Source organism: Empidonax traillii, unplaced genomic scaffold (genome assembly GCF_003031625.1).
Source record: "Empidonax traillii isolate 1590-97213 ecotype Southwest subspecies unplaced genomic scaffold, ASM303162v1 scaffold237:size1322474, whole genome shotgun sequence".
Classification (NCBI taxonomy): domain Eukaryota; kingdom Metazoa; phylum Chordata; class Aves; order Passeriformes; family Tyrannidae; genus Empidonax; species Empidonax traillii.
Window position 1 is genome coordinate 314293 of NW_020955430.1, and position 27483 is coordinate 341775.

At 51.1% G+C, this 27483-nt stretch overlaps 1 protein-coding gene across 1 annotated transcript in view; it reads right to left on the bottom strand.

The window, feature by feature from the left end:
- Positions 1 to 3077: 3077 nt before the first annotated feature.
- CD99L2 (CD99 molecule like 2) overlaps positions 3078 to 27483 on the bottom strand; it is a 29217-nt gene continuing 4811 nt past the window's right edge. Inside the window, exons 2-11 of the mRNA XM_027888377.1 lie at positions 14862 to 14924; positions 12846 to 12884; positions 11347 to 11442; positions 11045 to 11125; positions 10010 to 10102; positions 8283 to 8352; positions 7451 to 7479; positions 7232 to 7345; positions 4741 to 4806; positions 3078 to 4296 (exon numbers count right to left, since the gene is read on the bottom strand). Of these exons, the coding sequence (XP_027744178.1) occupies positions 4232 to 4296; positions 4741 to 4806; positions 7232 to 7345; positions 7451 to 7479; positions 8283 to 8352; positions 10010 to 10102; positions 11045 to 11125; positions 11347 to 11442; positions 12846 to 12884; positions 14862 to 14924 (716 nt within the window). The 3' untranslated portion in view covers positions 3078 to 4231. The remainder of the gene's footprint in view (positions 4297 to 4740; positions 4807 to 7231; positions 7346 to 7450; positions 7480 to 8282; positions 8353 to 10009; positions 10103 to 11044; positions 11126 to 11346; positions 11443 to 12845; positions 12885 to 14861; positions 14925 to 27483) is intronic.

Sequence of the window (27483 nt, forward strand, 5' to 3'; positions counted from 1 at the left end):
ATTTGCTGAGAGATCACATCTGCTGAAGTAAGTGGGTATCGTAGCGAGCTTTTACCTTGCCAGATCTTGTGCAACTGGGAAGAAAAAATTTTCTCTCTGCAAGAAGCACGAGTCAGAAGTAGCGAGTTTGAAATACAAACCACATGTTTTGACTGTGAGACTGAGCATTGCATCATTATACAAACGTCAAAAGCTTAGTTTGCACTGCATGGGAGATTCATCTACTGAGTGTGAAAATCCCAAAAAAAACTTTCCTAAATTTTGCAGGAAACCTAGGGCAGCAAAGAGGACCAAAAACCAAAACCCAGCCATGCTGAGTGCAGCCAGGGGCACGGGGCACTGCCTCAAGTGGAGCTGCTAAGTGACCTCAAGGGGAGCATGTGTGTGTGTGCACGTGTGCAAATACTTCATTTTTTACCATGAAAGTTTTCATAATGGTATTTGTTTTGTCACCAAGTCCGATTTGGGGTGGTTTTTTAACATCTTTGGTGTAGTCACAGAAGAGGTGATGCACTGTAAGGATATGGCCCACCACTTGCAGTTTACTTCCACCATGAAAAACAGAAAAAAATCAAGCCTAAAAGATCTTACTAGTCAACTTGGTTTATTTGGTGTTTTCCAAAGGTAGTCAAATTCTGATTTCCCCCCCCATGTCCCTTACATGCACATTAACAAAAGGAATCATTTTTCCTTAGAGAGTAACATTCAACCCCCATTTGGTACAGGTCGCTTCTGCAGCAGCAAACAATCTGCCTGCCTTAAAGTAAGAACTTCACTCAGAAGAAAAGGATTCTCTAATTTCACAATCCTGTTGTTTCTGAACTTCCTTTGTTCTTGAGCCTCACATGTTGCAGAAGCAATTTTTAAAGCCTCAGCCTGTCGACTCATCCTATTTTTTCAGAATCTGAAATGGTATTATGGACTAATTCCACTTTTATCACAACAAATGAGTAGTTAAGGATGACAATAGAGCACTTGTAAGGGTTACTTAGTGGAGTTGCATGAAAATGACTCAGTTTATAGTGCCAAAAATCTGAAATTCATGTCAGAGTATTCTCAACTGAGGAATCTAAAACAAAGAAAGTTCTACAGTACTGCCAAAGGAAAATGCAAGTAATTGAGAGAATAAACAACAGAAAAAGAGCCAGCTGAATTCTTTCAGTTCTCCCTTTTCTCTGTCATTGACAAACCTTTTCTGAATCATTTTATTGCCCTTTAAAAATAGCTTTAGTTAAGCTGAAGAGAGGTCATAAAAAAAGCACAGGTAGCACAGAAATTCTCAGGACCTCTGTATATAGAGGTTTTGGACGCATGAAAAAAATCCCAGTTTTTCAGTGGTTTGTGGCCTTTTTGTTTTTAAAGTTCATACCATATATACAGAATTTAAATGCAGGATTTTTAAAAATTCCATATGCAGATTAAAAGAGAACAATTAATAATTAAACTAGAAGTCAGTGCTGGGTCAGCTGTTCCAGAACTCAGATCACTACTAGGAAAATATAGAGGAAGCCTCTCAGTTGCTATAATGCCTAAAACATGGATGATGTATAAAATCCCTGTTTCTCACAGACTGGTCTGGCAGTTCAGATGGAGAAGGGGACAGACAGCAATAATTTGAGCCTTTGCTGACATTTTGCACTAAGACTTTGACTTTTGTCCAGTTTTGAAGAGACCCAAGTTTAATTTCCTTACTGCAGCATTTGCCAATATTTTCCTGTTTGAAATCCCAGAGAAAGGGATCTTCAATCCTGTTAATTTTAAGTTTTGTGAGTGTTCTCCTTCACTGTGCCCGCACATTGCACCGAAGTCAGAGAAAAGCCATGGGCAAAGGAGCAATTTCTGAGTCCCAAAAACTGGGTTGGGTTTTTCAGTGAAACCCCTTGCTGTTTTTTTGGTTTTTTCTTTGTTTTTTGGTTTTTTTTTTTCCCCTTTTTTTTTTTTTAACCGCAGAACTGCAGTTTTTTGAGTTAGACTCGTGTTTCCTCTATGTCCTGATGTAAGAGGTTCCCAAAGGAGCAGCAGGGGCTGTGTTCTTTGAGCCACATTGCACTCTGTTGCACTCTCCTCTGGTCACACAAGGGAGAGCAGGGGAAAAGCCCTTACATGCATCTACAGGAACGTGGACATGGGCAAAGGGAGGAATGGAATAGTGGCCACTGGATCTAAGCTGGGAAAGCGGCTTCGAGTGATCATCAGTGCCCTGCTGTAACACTTCATCTGCAATAACTTCCAGAAAACACATTTCATGCTACAGCTTTCGAATGTGTTTGGGTAAGAACAAGAAACAGGTGCTGGTGCTTGGGACTGGAGATTCACAAATCAGCTGTGCCAGCATCCGAGCGCCTGCGTGTGATGATCCGAATCCTGCAGACCACACTTCCTCCACAAAAACCTGGCTCTGGGAGTAAGCACAGAGTGCATCTCCCATCTCTGTTTCCTCTGCTTCCATTATCTGAGCAGACAATAATTAAATAATTTTCTTTCCTATTCTAAACGCCTCCATAAAACAAAGCAGCAGCAGTTTGGAGTAGTATTGTTTTAGCCTAAGTGTTCTGAGTAGTCACGAGGCACCTTTTATAAACCACTGTAGCTGTTCTGCTAGAGCTAGTGTAAGGCTTTAAAAATGCAAGTGTTAAAAGGAGCATAAAGAATTGTGCAGCTATTGCAAAATACTTAACCAAGTTACTAGGCAATTTTCCTTCCAAGTGGAGCTGTTAGGCAGCGATGCTCCTGGGCTGATTCACCTCCTGGCAAGGCCTTATGGAAGTCATGTCTACCTGAAAGCTGTGAATTTGTACATCAAACTGAAAAAGCTTTTTTTTTTTTTTTTTTTTTAATACATATTCACAAAATATGGGGTTTGCAAACCAATACAAAATGCTCACATTTCAAGTTTACATATAAATAGTGAGTACCTCTTAACACCACGTAAAGTGAAATCTCCTTCACTTGAGAACATGCTTTTTAAGTAATCATTGATTTGGACAAGTGTATTGGAAAGTGGCAGTGTCCACATTTTAGCAACAATAAAAAAGGGCTGGGAAGAAATTGAGAAATCTAAACAAATTTTTGGAAGCTGTTTGGCAGCTCTGCAGAGGGCTGTGTGTGCACTCTGTCCTGGGCAGCCCAGTGTCCTGCTGAGCACAGCCCAGTGCTTCCCAGACAAGCAGGACAGTGATGGAGGACCTGTCCTCTCAGGAGATTCTGCTATTTTTTAAAGGTTAGTCAGTGACACAAAGGGTGAAGCTTAAATCCTTTTTCTGCCTCTGGGTGTCTGGGAGCACTCTCAGTAGTTGCTGATAAAAGGAGAAGGGGGCACTGCATCTTGTTACGCCTGGCTTCTGTTCTGGTACTGAGCATTACAGGTCTTAACAGATACCTGCTTTGTTTATTTTCTTTGGGGTTAAATCTGTCATTTGTTCTTGTGTGACTGAGATCTGAACCTGTCCCTGAAAACATCCAAACACACACAGCTTTCATGGTGGTGGCACTGAAGGTATCTCATGTCACAAAGACAAACTGTACCGCTTCTGCTCCGCTCTGATCTCTAGCACGGGGGAGCATTCAAATGGCATTTGCTAAGAGTGAACACTGCACACGCTGCTTTTACCTGGATTTGTGACTTGGCATGAAAATCAGGTCCTTTGATTTGGTTGAGAAGCCCAGCCCTGCGTGGTGGTGGTGAAGCACCCTCAACTCTTGACTTCAGAGCAGGGAGTCACCTGGCTCAGCCCGAGGCCCCACATGAGGACCTACCGTAGGCACTTCATTTTTAGGTGGAGCTACACTAAGGACTGCAATCCACCCTCAGGAAACGTGCAGCTTTCAACCCCGCCGTTGGAAGTGACGTGCCCAGAGCTGATGGCAGAAGTTGGCTGGAGGCGCTTTGCAGAGGGCTTTGCGTGGTTTGGCTTTGGATTGCTATTTACAGGCACTTCACTGTCCTCATACCTGTAAGCTCTTCATTGACCACGACTGAAGTACCTTCTGTGGGCTTCCCTACAGCTGCACACCAATCCTACAATATTACTTCGATGTAAACATAAACCTCTTTACAAAAAATAAACACATGCTACCAGTCTAACCCTAAAGCCTAGAGCAATAAGAAGCCAGTTCAAGCCTAAGTACACATTAAATAGCTCTGGAGTCAAATCAAACAAAAAGCTAAATTACAAGCATGTTAAGATCTCCGTTGCTGCTGACTGATTATTCCCTAGCTCTGGGTCACGCTTTATATCTTCGCACTGTCTTGTTTTGGTGGTTCTGCTGACTGCGTTTCCAGGACTGAATATTTAACTAGGGAGAAAGAAAAAAAAAAGCCATGAGTACAATAGCACATGATGGAACCAGGGCGCAAGCAACGGGCGCCCGGCACTCGCTGATTGTATGTGACATTGGAAAAGCCTTTGCAGCAGCCTTGATTGTCTGTCACTGAAAGGAGGATCACGCTTCTCTTGTGCAAGACACTTGATGGCTGGATACATGAAAGCTAAATATTAACTGCCACCGTCTGCAGCATGAGCTCCTTGGGCTCTTACCATGGCTCTCCTTTGTGAGCAATGAAGGGGGGAAATCGCTGTGGTGGGTGTTTCACAAAAAGCTGCAGCACCACCTAAGCGGTGCCTTCATCAAGGGGACACAGCAGCTCCGTGCTGCACCAGGGACTTTATAAAGAAGTCCCTGGGTAAAGCAGGTTTTGTGGCCAGATGCAGGCAGGGGTAAGGGGGGCAAGGCTCTCACCTTGGGGCTCCTCGCTTACAACAGCTTCCATGTTTTCTCCTTTCACATACTCCGCGTTAAGTCCCTCTGCGAAGTACAATAAAGAGAGTGAGATGGGAAGGGTACAAAGTAAAAATTATTTGCTTTGATGCCTTAAAAACTCTGGTGATGGGCCTGCGTTGCTGTAAAAGCCAGGATGCCTTTCTGCAACCTCCTCTGCAGCGACAGCAGCGCAGAAGCCTCAGCAACCCACAACCAGTGCTGAGAGACTCGCTGGGTTTCGAAGTGCCCGCAGACTCTCCTGGCAGACACAGCTCCCAGCAGCGGCTCTTTTGTCTGAGGCTCCTGCTTCATCTTTATCACGCGAGGCAGCACAGCTAATTCCTGTGCTAAGGCGCTCAGCTCGGAGTGCAGGGAGGAGGAGGAGGAGGAGGAGGAGGAAGAGGAGGAGGAGGAAAGTTTCACGGCCAGGACTGCTGTGCAGCACCACAGCGCAGAGATGTGGCATGGCCTCATTAAAAGCTAAGTTATGCAGAGCTTCCAGCAGCAGTTCAGAGCAGGGCTGTGGTGATGAAGCAGGATCCCAGTGGGGTGTCAAATCCCGAATAAGTCCCTTATTTAAATGCAAAGAAGTTCCCAACGTTTGCAACAAGTGGAGCCTGGGCTAAGGAGCGAGGCTGAGCTCTGCTGGGTACAGGGGTGGCTGCAGGAGGATGGGCAGGACAAAGGGGGTGGCACTGCTCGCTAAGGTCTGGCTCGGAGCTGCAGGTGAATTAAGACAGTCTGGGGTGTGCCATGGACCTGAGGCTTCTCCTCTGCAGCTCCCTCTGAGGGATGAGTGAAGGGAGAGACAGAGATCGGAGTGCTGTGCTAATTGTTGCATCCATTAGGGAGGGACCAGAGAAGGGGAGGGGGCAGTGCCACTTGCAGGCAATCAGGCCATGCAGCACACACTTTTTAGGCATCTGAACTTGTCTGCCCATCTAAATGCAGCACGAGGTGTGGCAGGGACTGGCTGTGCCTCATCACCAGGTCTGGATGGGGTTCACTGGTACCTCCCAGTGCAGGGGGGAGGCACAGAACGGTGCCAGGGCCAAGCCAAAGCAGCGCCACAGCCCAGGGCACAGCTGGTACCCGGCAGGTGAGGTGTAAGAAAAAAAGATGGGATGAAGAATTCTAGGGAGCACTGTAAATGTCCTTTAGAGGAATCAGCAAAAGCTCCTCAGAAGTGACTCAGAGCCGAGGAGCAGAGCCACAGCCTCGGCCCCACAGGACGGCTGGGCAAGAGAAACAGCCCAGCCTGTTCCTCCTGTGCCAAGAGAGTGGTCGAGTGGTCACTGCACACCACCACTGCCTCCGCCCTGACATGTGTTTTGCTGGGATAACACCAAATGCAATTTATGTTTTTCAATAAAAAGCCACTTTTGCAGCGGCTGACGGCTCTTAGATTTCTGTCATGCATTGCAATGTGTCTAAGGCCTGACATTAGCCCAGCATGCCATGTCTGATGGCTTAAATTAATCCTCCTTTATAATTAACTTTAATTTCCTGCCGCCTTTCTGGGGCTTTGTGTCTCTCAGCTTCCCCCTCATCAAAGCCTTTACTCCTTTTTTTTTTATTATTTATTCTTGCCAAAATAACATTTAAGTGGGGGGAATATATAAGGGTGTTTCATTCCATCACATTCATTTGACTTTTCCTGCTGATCTAATTTACCAAAATGCTGTTTGTTTCAGGCACAACTGGGAAAATAGCACGACTCCAGCAGAAATTTCCAACCCCAAACACCCTTTCCCTAGAGCAAAGGGGACTCACAGGAGATTTCAATTCATTAATTTAGAAGGGAGCTTTCTCCAGCTGTTTGCAACCCCCCTCTCCTATAAGGGGCTGCAGGAGCCCACCCTGGCCAGGTATGTGCTGCAGGCTGAGGCTGTCAGGACACTCCTGCAGTGCTTGCACTGAGCAGCTTTGCAGGGCAGCTCGTGCAAAAAGTGTTTTCTGTGAATAGGAAGTTTTGCTGCTTAATTTGCACTTAACTGCAGCGACTGCCACGCACCTGCTGAGGGTGTGGTGGCTGAACTCCCTCCCGGGCTGCCACAACTGTAGACACTCCCACTGCTTCCTCCCCTGCTGCCTGGTGAGTTTTTACTGCCTCTGAGATTTTGGAGGGTTTTTTGGTTTATTTTGGGGTGGGGGTTTTTCCATATTTACCGTGTTTGGTGTTGATAGTTTGTTCTTAGCCTGTGACTGTCGGTTTGGGGTGTGAGAGGCCATGTGCAGCCCCTGGGGTGGCAGCAGGTCCTGTGGCTGTCACTGCTGGTGGGTACCTGCTTGTGCAGAGCCTGATGTGGTGGGGGCTCATAATGACCTGTGCTTGGGGCTTTGTTCTGCCAGCCTGCGCACTCTGGGTGCCTGAAATCCCATCTCCAGGCTGGAAAACAGCAGTGGGGTTCAGGGGGAAAAAAGGAGCGTGCTTGCTCTGTGTCCCCAGGGTGCTCAGGGAGGGACTTACGCTGGATGCTGAAGCAGAACTTCTTCTGCTGGTAGGAGATGTAGCTGGAGATGGCCCCGATGAGCGCCATGGCCAGGCCGCTGGCAATGCCCGCGATAGTCCCCGGCTCTGCCACTGTGGGACACAGAGAGAGGGGGTGCTGTGTGATGGGGGCACCCACACCACCCATCCCATCCTATCCCATCCCACAGCTGTCCCCCCATCCACGGCAGCACCTACCTCCGCTGTAGCTGTTGTCGCTGTTGTCACTGGTATCTGCAGAGACACAAGCCTGTCAGCGGGCATGACAGCTCCCCTCATCCCTGCCCTTTGCACCTCTGCTGCTCTCAGTGTAAGGACAACACCTGAGAGGCTGTCAGAGCACTACACAGCACATGGTGCCATCACAGGGAGGTGACTGGCCGAGCTCCATCATGTCAGGGAACCCTCACTTGGCTTGAAGTGTATTTCACGTTCCCTGAAGAAACTGGAGGGGAGGAGAAGCTGCTCCCACTGGAAGCCGCGGCCCTTGCCGAGTCACTCACATCCTGAATTTATGGAAGCAGGTCGGTGTTGTATTAATGCCTCTGATGCGTCTTGTCCTTGGCACAGGGATTCATTAAGTGTTGATTGGGCTTGTGGCATTCAGCTCTTTACGCGGCTGCTTTTAATATTTAATACTGAGGATCCTCGCGACCGCACAGGCTTATCCAACTGCTGATGGTCTTCCCCCTCGTTCCAGGCAGTGGTGGTTGTGTGGTGGAAGGCAAACGAAGGTGTCTGCCCTCGAGGTGATAGGGGAGATACAGGCCCCATCTGCCCTGGTGGCAGCTGGAGCTGCAGACCCGCCACAGGGTCAAAACCAAGCACCTCCAACCCGCAGCACCAGGTGTGACCGTGGAGGCCAAAATCTTTTCCCCTTGGCTCCATGGCTGAGACCCTTTTTGCCCCTGCCACGGAGGTGAGTGCTGCTCTTTTCTGGGGTCTTTGGCAGATTACTGCCAAATTACCAGTTTAGTGATTGCTGAGCCTGAGCTGCGACTGCTAAAGCAAACAACCACACGTAGGTCACCGCTTACCCTTCTTCTTGTCTGGGCTGTATCCGCCGTCCACGATGCTGGCCAGGTCATCATCTGAAAACCCTTTAAAAGGAACAGGAATAAATGGGGGTTGGCACCTGTGGGAGCCGTGGCTGTGCTGGAGGTTGATGTCATGGGCTGCTCAGACCCCACTGAGAACTGGGACTGGGGAATGTGCAGTTCTGCTTCTCTCGCGATTACCCGACGTTAACAAAATGTTTAACCCCGGATTATTTAAAGGCCATAGAAGAGGTAATAACTGACTTTAGGTCTAGCTCAAAAGAAATACCCCTAAAGCAAAGTTTAAATGCTACTGTTTTATTTTTTTAACTGAAATAACTGATGTATTTCAGAGTTCATGAAACATTTTGGTACTTGGGCTTGGCTGGCAGTGGAGTAGGCAGGAGGAAGTGGTTTGTGAGTGCAGTTGCCATGATGCCAGGGACCAGCGTGCCCTTGCCCTGCCTCTGGTGAGACCCTGGCAGCACCAGCTGGGCCTGGGGTCCTGCAGGCAGGAGCTGACCCTTATCCTTCCTGGAGGGACAGAGCAGTCCAGGGGCAGAACTGAGTAAGCAGCATGTCTTGGCAGAGGTGAAAGTGGGCATGTTTAACCCATGGAGGAAAAGAACAGAGAAACATGGTCTGTGAATCTGCAGCTGAATGCGTGGTGCTGTTGAACACCTCGGCTCTGGCCCCAGAGGGAGCCCTGGTGTGCAGCAAGGCACGTGATGGCAGAAGAGACCCAACACTTAGCCAGCAGAAGGCACCTTCTCTGATACTAAGCCTTGGGAAGGGTTTCCTTTGCCTTAACAGCCTGGAAGAGACTGCCTTATTCATCAGCTTACCACAAAAAAAAACAGATTTATGGGCTTAGTAATGAGTGTAAAAAGAATGAAAGCCCTGACTATGCCAGAGGCTGGAGAGGTCCCAGGCAGCCCAGGGAGCAGTGGTGCCGGGGGAAGGCGTGTGCTGGTTTGCAGCCAGTGCCACGTTCCAGCGGTTCCACACCTCAACCTTTCCTGCAGGAGCCTGAAACCTCAGCAAGCCCAGAATACCAAAGTGCAGACAAGTCACCTAGTTAATACAATGTAATAAAATACCTGACTGTTAATTACGCGTGTTGAGCAGGGTATACGGCCATCCCGACATCAATAAACCAGCCGTGCAAAGTCTGTTTCCCAGCCCAAGCGCTCAGGGGAACAATCCTCATAGACAAATGATTCATTCACTGGAGTATTTCAGAGATGGAAAAAAAACCCCTCCCAGCCCATAGCACGTGTTATGCCGGGGCTTCAGCCTGCTCTAGATTTACACCTTGGCAGTGACTGTGAGCCCCAGAAGCACACGCCTTCGGTTAAGGAGCTGTCAGGGACAGGGGAACTCAACATTACTGCAATTTAATGGGTCAAAAGAGACCCTGGGAAAAAAACCTGTGGACAGAGAGGCAGCAGGTCATTAGGAAGAGCCCTTCTCTGCCAGGGACTCTTGAGGCAGGGGCTCCTTCCCTCCTCAGGGCCGAGCTGCCTGTGGAAAATCCCCAGGCAGGGCAGGGGCAATGGGTGAGGCAGGACCTCAGACCAGGCAGTGCCCGTATCCCTTTATCCCACCCCTTAGTGGAGGTGGTGAGTCTGGCAGTGAAGGGCTGGGGAGGATCTCCCACAGGTTCCAGGGAATAGCAGGACTGGTGGCAAGCAGGACAGAGAAGAGAGGTCAGCATTACCTTCACCTGGCCTTAGATCTGGCCTCCCAGGATCTTTCCTATCGTTCTTATCATCCAAGGCATCGGCCAAGTCAAAGTCCATAGGATTCTTTTCTAGAAAACAAGGCTAGGGTTAGCAGTGTGACTACAGGCTGAGGAGCTCTGCAGTTAATTCATTAATCAAGGAAATGTTCAGCTTTGCCAGGGCACTGTAAAGAGATGAAGTCTCTGACAAAAGCATCTCCCAGTTCCACTATGCAGCCTTGTGGCAGATCTTCTAAACCTATCCCATTCCATGCCCCTATAGTGGGAAATGTCATATCCTTCCTGCAGAAACAGCCTCGCCATGGCTGGATTGCCAGGCAGTTGGATAAATAAAGCCAGCAGGAAAGGTCAGAGCCAAACAGGCACTCCAAGGCCCCAGCCAGTGGAGGGGAATGAGGTGGCTGCACCACCCTGATGTGCTGGCTGGAACAGCCTGTGACTTGATTTCTTGGAGTTATTTTCTTCCACAAATGGTCCCCCGAGCAGCCCAGCTCTGAGAGAGGCTATTGCCTCCGCTAAATGGCATCAAAAACCACATCCCAGAGCCAACTGAGCTCCTCAGCCCTCCCACCAGTGCTCACCTGAGTTTGTTGCGATCCAACACTGGGGTTTTTTTTAAGCCTGGAAGCGCCTTTTGCCAAAAGCCTGCCTGAGCAGGCGGCAAAACACCCGGCTGACAGGGTGCCCAGAGCCTGTGGGGTGGGTGTGCTGGTGGAGCCCAGCCTGGCTGTGCTGTGATGGGGAGGACGGTGAGCTCACAGCCTTCCAACAGGCACAGGAATGAAAAATGGTCCAGGAACCACTGAGACCCCCAGGGAAGTGCAGGGTAATGCTGAGATGCCCTGTAGGCTGTGTGGGTTTTGGTATTTTCTCAAGGTGTCTCATGTGAGCAAACAGACTAGAGGCTGGAACACAAGGGCAGTGCCACTGTCATGGCACATCCCAAAACCTCTGCCTGTGCCAGCAGCAGAGCCAGGGCAAAGCTGTGGGGGCTGTGGAGCTGATGCTTACCTGGATTACGCTTAGGAGGGGCTCTTGTAGTTTTTGGCTGCTTGGTTGTGGTGGTGCGGATGACATCCCAAAAGCTGTTGTCTGAAGAGGGGGGGGAGGAAAATAGACCAAAATTACGTTGCCTTCTAAAACACAGGTTTGGGTAAGTGCTGGGAAGGGAAAGCCCCTCCCTGCAGGGAGACTGAGGCTGCATTGGGTTGGTTCAGTGCTCTGCTCTCAAAGCCACAGCTTTGGCAGCCTTGACACAGGGGGCATCCCTGCCCACGGGTGCCTTGGGGATGCTCGAGCCCACAGGGCATTACCTGGATTCCCTGGCCTGGGGTAGGGCTTTAAAGTCGGCTTGGCTGGTTTGGTGGTAGTCTCCGGAGGTGTGTCAAAGAAATCAGCCAAATCAAAGTCTGCAGGAGAGAAGGGACTGTCAAACCCCTGCTGTCTGTGGGGACAGTGTGAGGCTGTGGGCACACATCCTGCCCAGCAGCTCTGTGGGTGCTGTCACGAGGTGCTGCACCACTGTCAGGGGCTACTGGAGCTGGACAGGGCATCCAGCCACTCTGCTGCTTAATTGGGACCTATAGCAGAGCCTTCACACCAGCCTGGCCACCGTGTCACTCTCCCCATCCAGGCTCTGGCTGCTGCCCACCCCCAGCCCCAGCAACCCCAAAATAATGTGGGAGAGTCCTGCCAGTATCCTGCAGCATCTGCTGAGAGCTGGTGCAGATGAGAAGGTGCTGTGGCTGGACACGCTCTGCTCCCAGTGCAGCCGCCCGTGAGTGACCCCGAGCTGAACAGGGCATGCATGGGAAAGGGGCCAGGGCACGGAAACCCACTGCAGGAGCCCCTCAGTGCCATCGTTCACCCAAAAAGGACCCCTGGGGAAGAAGAAACTGGCTGAGAAGAAGCCTCAGCATGTGTCCATTTCCCAGGGAGAGTTTACTGGATCGAACAACCTCTCGTTCGGGCTGCAGTCCAAACGCTGAAGCCCTGCGCGTGCTTCTGGCACTTGGCTTTTCTTTTCCCTAGCAAAGACCATGCTGTCCAAGGAGTCAGACAGCTGATTTTGCTTAGATTTGTGCCAAGATCCTCATGCAGGGATGAGCGGATTCACTTCCCCTGCTGCAGTTTATTTCAGGCTCCTCTGGCGGGGTTGAGCAACGCCGGGGCTCCTGTGACCGCGCTATATTTAAATAGCACTCTTTGGCCAGGACTGAGCCAGAGGAGCTGCTGGCAACAGAACTCGGGTGAATTTAAGGGAGCTTCCTCAACTGTGGCACTGCTGGGAGCTGGCCAGCCAGCACATCTGATGTGCACAAACAGTCGGACAGGCACTCACCAGGCTGGGACTTTCCACAGAGGTCAGTGATATCTTGGAGTAAAAAAAAAAAGAAAAAAAAAAAAAAAAGGGAAAGAAAATATCCTCTGGGCTTCCTTCTGGAAGGAAAGCTAGCAGGTGCCATGCAGCCAGGAACAAAAGCCCTTGTGTAGCTGAGCAGTGATTTGTGTCTTTTCCATTAGGATACTGCAAAGTGTGCGAAATTCAGCCTTGGCTGTAAATGCTCCGCTGCCAGTTTCCTTCAGCACGGACAGAAATATCAATATTGCATTTCTCTGGCCGCACAGGAGCAGTGCATGTGCACACGCTGGGTCCAGCTTTCCCTACGGGCAAGTGAAAGGGTCCAAAAGCACCTGCTGAGAGCACCACCCAGCCACACACAGGAACCTGCGGGGGCTCACAAAGTTCAAACCCCACTGGGAAGCAAACTCCGTGCCGGGCTGAGATGATGCGCATGCAAGAAGGTCTCACCTGTTCCACCTGCAGGCTTTCTGGGGCCCTTGGGAGTGGCTGTGACAAAACAGATGGGGAGGAAAAATGTTAATCGTAGGCGTCAGTGAAAATGTCACCTCTGGATTGAGAATAAATGGCAAAGATTTCACCACAGCTTTCCAACGTCTGCATTTGTGGACTTGGGGCCCAGAGCCACGAGCACCCCACACACAGTGCACAGCCACAGGGAGCAGGACTGCCCATGGATGAGGACAGAGCCCAGTGCTCCTCAGAGCACTGCTGTGTTGGGGTGAGCACCGCCTCAGGCAGCCACCATCCCATCCCATCCCAGCTGGTGAAGGGCAGGGAGCTGTGACAATCTGTTCTGGATTAAGGCTCCTGGAGACAGCAGCAAACGGGACAGACACAGTACAGAACAGCGTGGAAACCAGGAGCGAGTTGCCAATGTTTTGTTGTCCCCTGGCAGGTCGGTCAGTTCAATGACAGATAATTTCCAGTGCCGTGTTATGTTCAGGAGGTTCCCTGTCAGCTGGAGGGATTTCAGTGACACCCTGATACTCAGATCCCAGCCCCCCGACTGCTCCTGGGCTAAAACAAGATACAGACAGCCTTTGAGGGGGAAGGGAAGAGACAATATGGAAACCACTACCTATTAATAGTGGCTGGCATTACCAAGTATATGAATAAATTATGAGCAAGAGCTGTGGCTGCTCCATTCCCATCAATTTCTGTTAGACTGGAGTGGTGCTGCTGGGTTTCATTTCCAGCGTGTCAGTATGGTTTGATGTGACCCAACTCCAGACCCTTGATTTGCTATTATTCTGGGGCTGACACAATGACTCCAGAGTGGGATGCAGCAGCTGGGGAGGCTGCAGGGATGGCGCTGCCTCTTGCCTCTGCTGGCACTCCAGCCTGGGGAACACCACTTTCCCTCTGCATGAGGTGTCCATTAGTCATTTCTAACCAGGTCTTCTCACATGCTGTATTAAAGAGCTTGCAAAATCCTAGATGAGTTGAGTCAGCCCTGTGACCAAGTCTGAAGCCCCACGGTCTATCCTGTTCCCCTCCTACTGAACCCGGCATGCAACAGGAGAGCTGCACAGAGCGTCCTGACACTGTTCCACGTCATCTCCAATGTAACACAGAACAAGTGCCTGTGTGTTGTTCGACTAGCACAGGAGGTTAAGCTATAACCCTCTTATAGCTTTCACTTAAATGCATGTGGGTGTGATCCCAGAGCCCAGCTTCGCTCATGGAGCACTCCCTGGCCGGGCACTGAGTTTGGGGGCAGTCAACTTGAGCCACGTGGGGAGGAATGGCCAGCAAGGGGTCCTGGGTGCTGGTGTTTGCAGCTCCACCACAGAGTCTCCATGGCTGGGCAGCAAAGTGGAGCCAGAGATGTGTCTGGGCTCAGCTCTTGGTGCTGGCAGGAGGTGTGTGACATATCTCAGGGAGGGAGATGAGCTTCCTCCCCTCAGGTGTTGTTAGGTTCTCTCTTATGGGTTTAAAAAACACCAAATACTGAATCTCAGCGTGCCAGCAGCAAGGCACCTCTTTTGGAAGGGAGTTTCCTTTGACTGATAGGCTACAGTGGAACTTAAGTGAAGCAAAGCAGCAACCTAAATTGCCATTTGCTTTCCCGGACACCACATTACAGTGGCAGTGGGGAAGGACCCGGTGCTGCCCCTGCCTGGGCAGGCACAGTGAGCTGCCCTCACCAGCTTGTAACTAACAGAAGCAAGGAAGCCAGAGGGACGTGTTCAGTGCCACTGCTATGTCAGAGCACAGGTGTACTGTGCCTCTGTGGCTCCTCACAGGAATCAGGAAGCGAAGGGCACCTGGTCAGCAGCCAGTTTCTCCAGGACTGTCCCCCGTCTCACCACAAACCCAGACCCTGTGTCTCCCAGGCAGAGATGATGAGATAGCTGTATCCTCCACCACCCTCCCACCTGCCTCAGATACCAAAGAACAACTTGCATCTATTAACATCTATTTGTTTACCCCTCTTTAAAACAATACATAAATGTGACTTACGTCGCTTGGTGGTGAGGTCAAACAGGGCGTCTTCTAGGTTGAAGTCGTCATCGTCCCCATGACCTGGAGACAAAGAATCAGCACTGGGTGTACTCACAAAGTAAACCACCTTTAAATAAGGCATGGCTAGACTCGTTTGCTAAAATTGCTTTAGTTTTTTGCTGGTTTTTTTCCAAGCCTGACCCAACACTGGTGATGAGGAAGACATCGGCCCTCTTCGAATGCTGTGACTGTTAAATTGCAGAGCAGTCATCTTGAGATTTTCCATTTGTCTGCCCTAATGGATGTAGTATAAAGACACATGCTATGCTTAAATTTGTCAAGGAGAGCCTACCAATTCATCTCCCGAGCTGCCACTCATCTGTGGCTGTGCTCACGATTATATGTTTGCCAAACACCATGAAAACACTGGGATAGCGCAGACAAATTCAGTGAAAAACAAAAAAGCCCTTCTCAAGTGCCTTCCAACATCAAAGGCTTTGTATGAAAATGCTGCTGCTGGCTTCCAAGCACGACTTAGCATTTCAGAGGCCGCCTGCATCATTCTGCCTCAGAAATGTGAACCAGGACCAAACCCCCATCCCAGGGATACACCTGACAGGCACAGGCAGATTTTTTTGGTAGAGATGCCTCACCACAACTCCAGTTCCATATCCAAGGGATAACTTGGTGCTCCATCATGTTCTCCTGCAAGAGGGCCAGCTAATCCTTCCTTTCTCTGTCTTTTTTTCCATGGCATTAATTACTGTTGACTTACCCTAGTTCTGAATGTATTTGTCTTGATAAATTCATGCTTTTACATCTCAGAGCATGCTGAGTAATTAATATCCTTTGGGTTTGCTAAGTACTGCAGCACTGCAAGAGAACATTAAAATGGCTTTCCTCTTATTCCTACTGCTAAATGGATTTAGCTATTGCCACCTGAGCTCCAGCACGCTTCATGAATAAATTTAAAGCTTTACTGACAAGGACAATAACAACGGGAAGGCATCAGTCCATCAGAAAGCAGGTATCAGCATTTCGGTGAAAAACTTCTACCGAGAGTGGTCACTAAGTACTGCAACAGCTGCAGCTCTGGTTCCACTTACTCACACATCACATCTCATCTCATTTGCCGTCTGTTAACCGTGCACTCAGCAAACCTGAGGGTGATGTATGTGCAGGGTCTGCGGCTGGGAAGTCGCTGCGGGATTCTCCCCCCCCACCAAAAGGCTCGGCATGAGGCACTGCTGAGAGGGGGTGTAAGGAATGCGTGTCCCAGCCCACGGGGTGTTTCTCACCCAGCCGAGCGATGCCGACCTTTCCCTGTGTGCCTGGAGGAATGGCCGGCAGCGGGCGATGCAGGGAAACCCGTGTGAAATCCACGGAGAGAGCCACGTGGAAGAGCCTCTTTCTCAGCGCAGCAGGGCTGTGCCTGGCACCCTCCGCCTCCCTCCGTGCCCTGCTCCCCCCTTCCCAAAGCATTTCCCTCTCGGGCCTTATTGCTGGTGAAATATCGGTACTGTGAGGCCGGCAATGCTCTCCTGCTCTGACAGGGTCAAGTCATGGGGTTAACAAGTGGTCTGTCGGTGCAAAGGAGCAAAGTAAGGAACACACAAGACCATCCACAGCACTGAAAAACACCCGCCAAGCTCCAGTGCTTGCACGGGGGGGGAAGGGGGGACTGCTGAACCACCAACATCCCTGCTGAGACCCAGCACAATCATTACTGCTGTGGCCAACTGTCCCAGGCTTGTCAGTCTGACAACTTCATGCAGTCTCCCTTTCCCTGCACAGCTTTTTCCCCAGTCTTTGCTGGATTTTCAGGAACCAACAGGGCCCCATCATTCTCCTGTTTTAAACCATGCTTAAAAACAGGCGGAAGGGGAAGCCCACGTCGCGTCTCTGGTGGGATGAGAAGCATTACAAACCCGGCTGGGGGAAATGCAGCGTCGCTGTGATAGCCGGCAGGAGGGATGTGGTGGCAACCCCAACTCACATTGGTATGCCAGGAACCATCCTTTCCCTCGCTCCCTCTGCTCTCCGTGATTAAGTAAATATTAAGGCGCTGACTTGCTGCGCGCCAAGCCCTGTGTTAGCGCATCCTCCCTGAGCTTCACCTCCCATGGAGGAGCTCGAATACAAACTGGGGGGAGTGGACAGCTGTAGGGTGTGTGCAGCTCACCCATTCTCCTGCTGAAGGGCTGTAGGGGTTGTGGGCCCTGAAGGGAATAAAAGGGTCTCAAAAAATGGCCTCCCCTCCAACCTGGCTTTGGGGGTCTCACCAGACCCACTGGCTGAGAAGCATTTACACCTCGCTGGGTTTGCTGACAGCTCCCCTTGGCATTTCTCCCTGCGGGACACAAGGAGGGTGCCACTTCCAAAAGCACTCTCTGAAGAGTCAAATGGCATGTGAGAGGACCCAGGGAGGTGAAAGGTGCTCAGGGCTGATATAATGTCCTGGGCTGGAGCTGCATCCCGGGGGCTTTCCCACACTGGTGGGAGAGATGTGAATGCCACCCAGGGGAGAGTTGGGAAAACTGCTGAGGCACTGAACTGCCCAGTTCCCAGGGCTTTCCCACCGCTGTCCATGGCAGACTGACATCCTTTTCCAGGATTCCCATAGGCGTTGGCAAGGATTAATAATAGATTGCCAGTTAATTGAAGCTCACAGCATCTCTGTTTCATGCAAAGGGTGTTATAGAGACATATTATACCTTTTATGGATCAATAACAGAGCGCTGCCGTCACAGGCACACAAACTCCCCTGCTTGCTCCGACAGATAAGACGGGAATGCTCTCCTCGTTCTTTTATTCCATTATTAAGCAGTAACAAACCCGGCACTTCACAGCCAGACGCTGAAAGCCCCACCAGCTCTTGGTACATGTTTACCTTGCACATGCAGTTCTTTGGGAGGCAGCACTGCTGCTCCCTCCGCTGTCCTTTGCAAATCTCTTTGCTCCCCGAGGGCCCTGACACTGCTCCATCATCACTGGAGGAGTGGGGTTCCCAAAACCCATCCTCAGATGGGAACCCAGGCACAGCGCAGAGTACCTTTACATTAGGGGTTTATACTTTTCAGGAGAAGCCAGGGCACATTCCCACACACCAGCACTGACAAGCTGCTGAGCTGCAGCGGAGTTTGTCTGTAATGCCCACACAGCAGTCAGGGTTGTGCATGCCCTGATGTGTCACCTCTCCCACAGGACATCCCTCCGCCACCTACAACCCCTTACAGGGCCATAATACCACTGATATGCAAACCCATCCTCTGCTGCTTGCTCAGTGCTGGGGAGCAGCATGGGATCTTTACCAGGGTCAATGACTAGGCTAGTCTGGGGGTTTTTTTCCCCCTCCTTTGCAATGGATCCTTGGAGGAACTCTGCTCTCTGGCTTCTGGGAGAAAACACACACCCCCAAGGGGGCACCTGTGTGCCCCCAGCCAAGGGCACTGAAGCATCCATGGGACTGCAGCTCTACACTGGGGGGAAACAGGCAAATGAGATGTTTACCATATTGTTCTTTAATCTGACAGTCCTAAGAGACCAAGCTGGGACATCTCATTGTACCTAATATGAAACCCCCAATGCCAGCGTGGGGAGCTGGGGGAACCTCAAGGCTGCAGCTATGCCAGGCAGAAGCTGCAGAACAGGGGTGAGAGTTATGGCTGAGCCAGTGCTGCAGATTCTCCCGCCTCTTGCTGAGTCCCCTCGCCTTGCCGGGGGTATTTTTAATCAGAGCTAGCTGCTCTTTGAAGGTAGAAGGGTTTTGTGCCTTAATGTATTCTCTCCTCATTATTTTCTGTAGCAGGCAGCTCAAACGCACAATTGTACTCGTCAGCTTTTTAGTTTTTACAATTATATATATATTCTAATTAAGCCCCACTGTTTGACAAAGCTTGAATTACAGTATCATAATTCACACCCAGTATATTGCCAGGCCGTCTGCAGCACTCAGAGCGAGGTGTATTCCATTTTTAGCGCCAGCCCACGGATCTCTTTGTGCAATATATATGTGTTTAGCTTCCCTGGGAATTGAGAGCCTGCGACGGTACGAGATTGACAGCCCGGGAGATTACGGGAGAATGCAAAGCAGGTACAAGGGCAGCAGAAAGTAATTCCAACTGCCTGACTTTCATGCATCTACCTGAGGAGCAACGTGGCAGGTGGGAGAGCAGGAGGAAAGCGGGAAAGTGCGTGCTGAGGTAGCCCAAAGGGGTCTCTCCAGTGACCAGCCTGACCTTTTTGGCTCCAAGTTGTGATGTTGGCACAGGTGGTTCCCTGATGCTGGGGGCACCCAGAGCTGCACTGGGACCTCTGGGCAGGGTGCTGGGGACGGAGGGGTTTGGGTGCAGAGCTGTGTTACTGGGGCTGGACTGAATCCTCGCAGGGGATTTTTCCCGCTGTCTCAGCAAAGCTACGGTCCCAAAGGTCTGTGGGGAGTAAATGGCTGCTCCTCTGCAGGCACAGGTCTGCCCTGCAGCAGCTGAGCCATCTCTGGCAGTACTGGGGGTCCCCAGGGACCTCCCCTGGTGCAGGTGATGGCAGAACATTACCGGCCAGAACAGTGATCCTGGTCAGCAGAGAGCAGAGTTCTGGACTCACCAACGCTCTCCACCACCGCTGTCTCGGCGCCGGCCCCAGCTGCTGCCAGTGTGTGGGAAATTTACTTGCAAGTGCCAAGCTGCTTGCAAATCCCAAATCCTTGACTGCTAAGGCCAAAGCACAGTTCCATGTGCGTAGGGAGAGCAGTGCTCCTCAGAGCTGGGGTGTCACAGTCCCTGGGAGCAGTGCTGGTGGGGCAGGTGGCTAAGGGCAGCTTCACTGCAGCTGCACTGCTCTCTAGAGACAGGCCAGGCTGCCTCCTCAGCACAGACCTCCTCCTCAAGGTATCTTTGCCTTGAAAAGCAGACTGAACTTCCTCCAGCTCCCCAGCTGCTGCCAGGGAAGAGTGGCTGCCCAGGGACATGCCCTGCACAAACAAGCTGTTGGCAGCCCGCTGGGGCAAGGGGGTGGCAGGGCTCTGCTGGGAAGCAAAGAGGGGGAGAAACTCAGGCTTCTGCATCTGCCACAGCAGTGGGACCAACATCTAATGTCAGGGGTACATCACCCCACTCTGGGGCATGGCCAGGCAAGAGCAGGGAGATGCAGCCCCCTGTCTGGGATGGCCCCTGCTACCCGTAGGGGATGAGGGAATGCTGCTGTCCTTGTTCTCTCTTCCCAGCGAAACATGTTGATTTCCAGAAGTACTAATCAAAAATCACTCTTGATTATGGCAAAAACAACCTCTGCTGAATTTTTTTTTTTTAATGCAATTAACAAGGGTATATGGTAATTCCAAGCAATCTCGCTCTTGAGATTAAAGGAAAGCCTGCCAGGAAGCACATGAATAAAGCTTTAAGATGAGAATTTGCATAATGAAGACTTTCTCTTTGTGGAGGGACTGATGGTGGTTGTGTTTGAAACCTATTAACAGAAATGCCTAAAAGCCTCTGCTACAGCCAGGGCGCTGCCATCCTGACCCGTGCAGGCTCCGTCGCCTACGCTGCCCTCCCTGCTCACAGATCCCCACGGCAGTCTCAGCTCCACAAGAATCCCAGTTCTGCCCCGTCCTCTGGGATGGGGCAGGACAGGCAGTGTGGCCCCAGTGTGAGCTCTGCTGGCTGCAGCTCGGGGCGATACACCTCGCCTGGGCTCTGAGCCACAGGACGACGCTGAGGTTCTGTGCGCCGGGGCAGCCGGACGAAGAGCAGGTGTCTGTTGCAATTTGATTTCAAGGCTTACCAGGAATAATTTAAATTATTCGGTGGCAGCACACGATACACTCCACAGCCAGCAGGAGGGATGGAGCCGGTGAGGAAAGTGCAACCAGCAAAACCAGCCTGCATCTGGTGGGCTCCAGGCTCCTTCTCAGCGGACACCAGCAGCCCCATGATGTGGGGCCGGGCCCAAAAGGCCTCCTCCATGAGCAGAACATGAGCCCTTGCTGGGAGCTGCCCTGCCAGGCACTGGACCCTCAGGAGACGCAGTGCCCATCCACCCTGCACCTTGCTGAGTGCTGCATGAAGGTCTCAGCACATTTTTTCCCCACCTGGGGTGAAAGGACAGACCTCCAGGCTTCTTCCAAAGCCCCCGAAGAAGCAGCACCACCCCGAATGCCCTGCTGTGTCCCACAGCCCTGGGAGAGCAGCCGGTGGCTCAGCCTCTGCTGCCGCCGCCACACCAGGAGCTGCCAGCAGGTCCCTCTGCAGAGACCAGACAAAAAAACACAGCAGGGAGGAGTTTCTCATCTGCTGCCATCTCGCACAGCCTTTCTCGCTCCTCCACAGCAAGATTTAAAACCCCAGAGGGAAGCGCCCTCGACTTCTCTCTCCCAACAGCTGCATCTGGTAACCAGCTCACAGAGAGCCTGCCGTATGTACCATGGAGGCTGCAAGGAAATCTTGAAAGCTGAGGGCTAAGGACCAGTGCTAGCCTCTTCTTCCTGAATACTGGCATGTGAACAGACCCCGTCCTCCAGACCTGCCTGCAGGAGGATGACCTTTGTCACCAGGCTGCTCATTCCCCAGCATTGTCCTTCTTGGATCAATGGCAGCTCCCACCACCAAACCCAGCAGCCTCCACCAACACCCAGATGGCTCCCAAAGGGGCAGAAAGCACCCTCAGTCCAGAGGTGTTTCTTCATGCTGAACTCTCATCCCAACATACTCCTTTACCTCAGCGTTTCCCCTTGATTCTTCCAGTCCCACTCAAACTGGTGGTGATTACTGTATTTCCACATTTTATTAAGAAGGCAAGACAAGAAAAGCTATTAGCAGAGTGGCTCAGTTGCTGCCACTCGATTTTGATTTTCCAGCCGGCGTGGGGCTGCCAGCTTGGAGCCTGCAGGAAGGAGCGTGGCAAAGAGCTCTCTCTCCACATCCCAGTCTGTGACAGATCAAACTCTGTGTCGGTGTGTCACCGAGCTAAAGCTGCGAGCACAGGGAGGCCTGCAGGCACCAGCTGGCCACGAGACACTGCGGCTCTGCTAGAGACACCCTAATCCTGGGCTGACGTCCTGAGTGCCCGTGGGCAGCCACACAACATCTGTCTTGGGGGGGGGTGCCCATCCCAGGGCCTGCACCACACGTCACGTCCCATCAGCCACTGCCACGCAGTGTGACAGGGGTTGGTGTGGCAGCAGCAGGGCCAAGGAGGAGCCCCAATGCCTGGGGGACCATCCTGTCACGGCAGGCTGGCTGGGCACGGGCTGCAGCCCCGGCGTTTGTGGCACAGCGAAGGGCTCTTGCATCACCTTTAATGTGATTCCCACCTCACTCTCTGGGGACAATCCCAAGGAGGAGTTTGGATGCATCACATCACCCCCAGCAGCAAGCTCTGTGCGGGGACCACTGAACTGATCTGCTGGATGAAGGTGTCTGATCCCTGGGAGGATGCTGGACTGGAGCCCTCAGCTCCAAGGGAGACCAGCAAGCCCTTGAACCCCACAAAAGCAACCAGCCAGAGGAGTACCCCCACCACTGACAGACAAACAGCTCTGGGAGCTGGCAGCAGCCCTCAACAGCTCAGAGGGAAAAGCAAAGCCCCATCAAGGGCAGCACAACCACAGCAGGAAAGGCTTCACATGAGGGCTTCCCTTGAAATGCCTGGACCAGCAGCCACTGGCCAGGTCTGCCCCATCTCTGGCTCCACAGCATCATCCTCACTCTAACCCTACATGAAACAAATGTTTCACCATCTTTTCCATCCCATGGTCAGAGAGCAGGTAGCCTTGCTCTGGCAACACAAGGTGCCAATTGAAACAGTTTTCCTCAGTATCAGCACTCAAAGCTTTCCAGGTTTCCAGGGCTCTCTGCCATCTCTGCACATAGAGCGGGTGATGTTTTCTAAGAAACTTTATTATGATAACTGAGGTTTGTGCCACAGAGGGCTCTACCACATCAGAGTCATTGCCAAAACCTGCTTCCAGTTAGTCCCAGATGAATTGCATCAGGAGGTGAAGGCTGAAAGGTTTAGAGCACCAATATTTAAGGTTCCTCCCCTTCTGAGGAGTGTGTGAGCCCAGCTGTACCTGTGATGAGGATGGGATGATGCCCAGCTTTCTGTGCCTAGGCTGGGTACCAAGACATTGCGGACAAGGACTAAGGAGGGCAGAAGGAGCTTAGCCTGTGCCAGCCCTCACAGGAGCTCTGCAAACCTCTAACCCTCCCTGGGACTCTGGGAAAATGCCCCAGGTAACTCTCAATACCTCAAAGGTGCATCTGACAAGATAGGGAGTTGTTTTTCCTTTTCACTTTCTTGCTGTTTGCTTGCTTTTTTTTTTTTTTTTTTTTTTTTTTTTTAAGAAAGAACAATTGATTTTGGAAAGGATGTGGACAGCATAATCTCTTTATTCCCAGACCCCAAGCCCTTTGCAAGTGGCAGAGGGGAAATTAGCACTGACCCCACTGCACAGCTTAGGGAATGGTTAAAGGTGACTTTTTCAGTGATGGAAAAAACAACAGTGTCACTCTGGGCTCAGGTTTTCCCTGCCAGATGCAGTGTGCAGGTGTCTGCTGGATAACTGGATTACTGCTCTGGCAGCAAGGGAAGGGGAGATGTGGGGGTGCTGTGACCCTGATGCTAAGCAGGCACCAGCCTGTTTTCCCACCAGAGAGGCTTGATCCAGTCCAGTGTTCCTGAGAACCAGCCCTGCCTGGGAAGGACAGGCCAGGAGCACGAGGCAGGATCTGAGCTGACACCACTTTGGGGGCAGCCTTGGCACCCCCTGTGCCTGGGTGTGCTGCCCCCAGCTTTTACCCAGCCTTACTGGTGTAGGGTGGGAAATCCCAACTCACTTGGTTTGTGATTCTTGGCGAAGGTCAAAAAACTCAGCAAGTTCCTTTTTCTCCTATAACTGTGAGTGCAGGGCTGAACACTGCGGGGTGCGCTGGTTTGTGCTGGGGCAATTTTCTTCACAGCAGATAGTACGGGACTATGGTTTGGATTTGTTCTGAGAACACTGCTGATAACTCAGGGCTGTTTTCATTACCACTGAACAGTCCCTGTGCAGAGCCAAGGCCTTTCCTGCTCCTCACCCCAGCAAGAGGCTGGGGGTGCACAAGGAATCGGGAGGGGACACGGCTGGGAGAGCTGACCCCAACTACCCACGGGATATCCCAGAACATATGGGTCGTGCTCAGCATATAAAGCAGGGGAGAAGGAAGTGGGGTACACCTGGACTGATGGTGTTTGTCTTCCCAAGTCATCACTACATGTGATGGAGCCCTGATGTCCTGGGGGTGGCTGAACACCTGCCTGCCCTTGGGAAATGGTGAATGAATACCTTGTTTGCTTTGCTTGTGCATGTGGCTTTTGCTTTACCAATTGAAGTGCCTTTAAGTCAACCCACAAGTTTTCTCACTTTTGCCCTTCTGATTCTCTCCCCCATCCCAATTTGGGGAAAGTGAACGAGCGGCTGTGTGGGGCTGAGCTGCAAGCTGGGATTAAACCACAACAGCTGCTTCCATGTTTTCCTGCCTGCTGTCCACCCAGAAAGACTACAGTGTACGTTCACATTAGTCACTTGATTTCTGCTTACACATTAAATAATGTCTATGAATTTGCCTAGGGCCAAATATGCCTGTTTATCAACCAGACAAAAAATTGTCATGAAAGCATTTTCTTCATAACCCAGTGCAGAACAACTGATGACAGAAGTCTGTGATGCAGGAGCCCAAAGAAAACTGAAGCGAGAGATTAAATCCTTATCACCTGATTCCCCATGGAAAAAGATTGTTCTCATCAGATAAAGATCAAGAGAAGATGCTGTAGTTAAAAGTAGGTAAATAGGGAATTGTGTGGTAAAAATGCTGGTTCATCACTTGGGACGTGATGCTCCTGTCATACTGTGCTATTTAAAACCAGAAGCAGAGCAGTAGTGGGAATGAAGACTTGGGCAGTGCTGACAGATGGAGGGAGGCTCTGGGAGAGCATGGGGGGCTCAGCCTTCTCCTCCGGCTCAGGGCATCTGTCTGCCCTCTCACTGCAGCTGCACTGCGGGGCTCCCACCTGGCTGCTGCTATCCCTGCCTTCCCACAGCACCTTCCCGTGCAAGCACGGGGTGTCCAGGTCGGGTGGGGGGTGGTTGAGACTCCAGCCCCTGCTGCTCGCCGTCCGCACCCTCCTCCTCCTCCCTCACTCCCGCTCTCCCCCAGTTCTGGGTGATTCGGCTCTGCTGCTCCCGGAGCATCCCAGATCCAGGCAGTGCTGCCATGGGAAGGAGCCAGCATGGAGAGACAGCAGCACCAGCCAAATAGGAGGCAGCAGCAGAGATCTGCTGGAGGTAATTTTGAGCAGGTGGTGCAGGAACTGGTGGTGATTTTTAACCACCCAGCAGGCAGCTGTGAGACCACCCCTCTTGGCTCACCCACAGAGCGGGAAGCTGTGCCACATCCCCCAGCCTTCTGCACCGGCTCATTTTCAATAAGGTGAGTTTGGTTCCTTGCTTTCATAGAGCTGTTTGGAGAAGCCCCTGAGAGGTGGAGTTTGGGGTGTGTATCAAGCTTTTGCTACCTCCTGTGCATAGCACAGGCTGTGTCCCCATCACCAGGGGAACAGGTGCTGTACAACCAGAGCACTCTGTGGCATTGATGGGGCATGAAATAATTTAAACATAAAACTAGGAGCTCACTGAGTTGAAAGAGAAATCCACCAACAGGTCTCTTGTTCTCTCTGACTGTACTTGCGGAGGAAATAGCACCAACACTTACAAACCCAACTGTCTGTAAACTGTTACTTTAATTCAAGCGTTGTGGCTCTCAGATTTTCTCTGTGAAAGTATCTAAATAATTCAGTCAGTTAAAACCATCACTATAAAAAAGAAACAAGGAATAACACGCTTTCTTTTCAAATATATGTTTAACCTCACTTAAAGACACTCTATTTTCTGCAAGAGGCCAAAGACCCGTTTGGGGAACTGTGGGTGTTTTTAAAAGTACCCATGAGCTCAAAGCTTAGTGGTGTCCTGCGGAAGTAACAAATTCCAGTTTCCTGGCAAATAATTGCACAGAAACTGCATGGCATGGGCTCAGTGTCTCTTGACAGCGCGTGAGACAGTCTGTCACCAGCAGCAGTAGCTGGTGCCCAGTGAGCGGGGCCAGGCTGAACACCCACCCCAGATGAAGCTCCTGGGGCAGAACCCAGGCTGTGGCTGGGTCACAAAGCAGGGATTTGCCTGGGGGTGAGTGGGGACTCAGGGCAGGCTTGCACCTGCTGGAAGGATCACACTGATTGGGATGCTTTGTGTCTGTGGGGAGATGCAACCTCTTATGCCCAGAGCTGCACTGGCATCAAGGTGCATGGGGATTTTAGGTTAGGCATTAGGAGGAATTACTTCACAGAAAGGGTGATTAAACACTGGCATGCCCCCCCCTCCCCACCCCCTCCGAGAGCTGCTGGAGTCACAGTCCCTGAAGGTGTTTAAGAAAAGACTGGATGTGGCACTCAGTGCCACGGTCTAATTGACACGGTGATGTTTGGTGAAAGGCTGGACTCAGTGATCTCAGAGGTCTTTTCCAATCTAATTGATTCTGTGATTCTCTAGCCAAAATAACTTCCAGGGTGGGAAAATGTGCTGGGCAAAGGGGAAGTTTTACCAATTCTAGGTCTTTCTACCTCTTCAGGCTCGGTAATGGAAATTATGCAAAGCTCCAAGAGAAAGGCTATGTGCCAGACGGCAGGATGGGAAGGTTTTTGCTCCAAATGAGGAAGAGGGACTTTACATTAGTCTGGTATTAGCTTAGATCAGATTTTATTGTCTGGAAAGATGACCCAAGTCCTGCAGTAGCAGGGACACTTGAATGGAGGTGGCTGATCACCACAGAGATTCATGCTCCACCAAGCTGCTTGCTTTCATCCCACATGGAGATCATACAGAAACCTGACACACAGATTTTCCCCAAGCTCTTGCTCCTAAAGCTTACTTCTGACAGCAGACAATGCTTCATGGTCACAGATTACTGTGCTATTCAAAATCTTATCACATATCTAACATCTCTTCTGCAGCACAAGCACCTCCTTTGCCACTCACAGCTGGGGCTGGAAACGTCTTCTGATTGTTTAGCGTTTGCCTCCTGCCCTCCCAGAGCCAGGGCTGTGGCTACGCCAAAACACCCAACCCGGAACACATCCTTCTGAAGGGGGATTTCAGTAAGATTTTTCCAACTTTGCCAAGTTCCTTCCATCCAGACTTCTTTGCACATGGGCAAATAGCACATTTCAAAGGGCAAGCAATCTGCTGAACAGCATTCTTCTCCCAGCACTTTTGTTTGCTGGAGCCAACCCTGTGCCAGCCTGCAGAGCCTTCCAACAGCAGTGATGCTGTTCTCAGCGTCCCTGCTCCCTGTCTGAGCCACTGCCTCCAAAATCCTGCCAATGCCTCTGGTTTTGCTTGTTTTGGCTGTTTTACACACATGTGCTGTGACAGCACCGGATCCCCACAGCAACTTGGCCACCTCCCTCTCTGAAGATGACGCTCATGTGGTTGGGTATCTCAGGGAAGAGGAGCTCGCAGTCAGCATCAGCTTTCTGCCTGTGGCCCCAGTTCTCCTTCCACACTAAGTTTCTGTGTTTCCTAGACAAGGTTGAAAAGCATTTGAAAAGG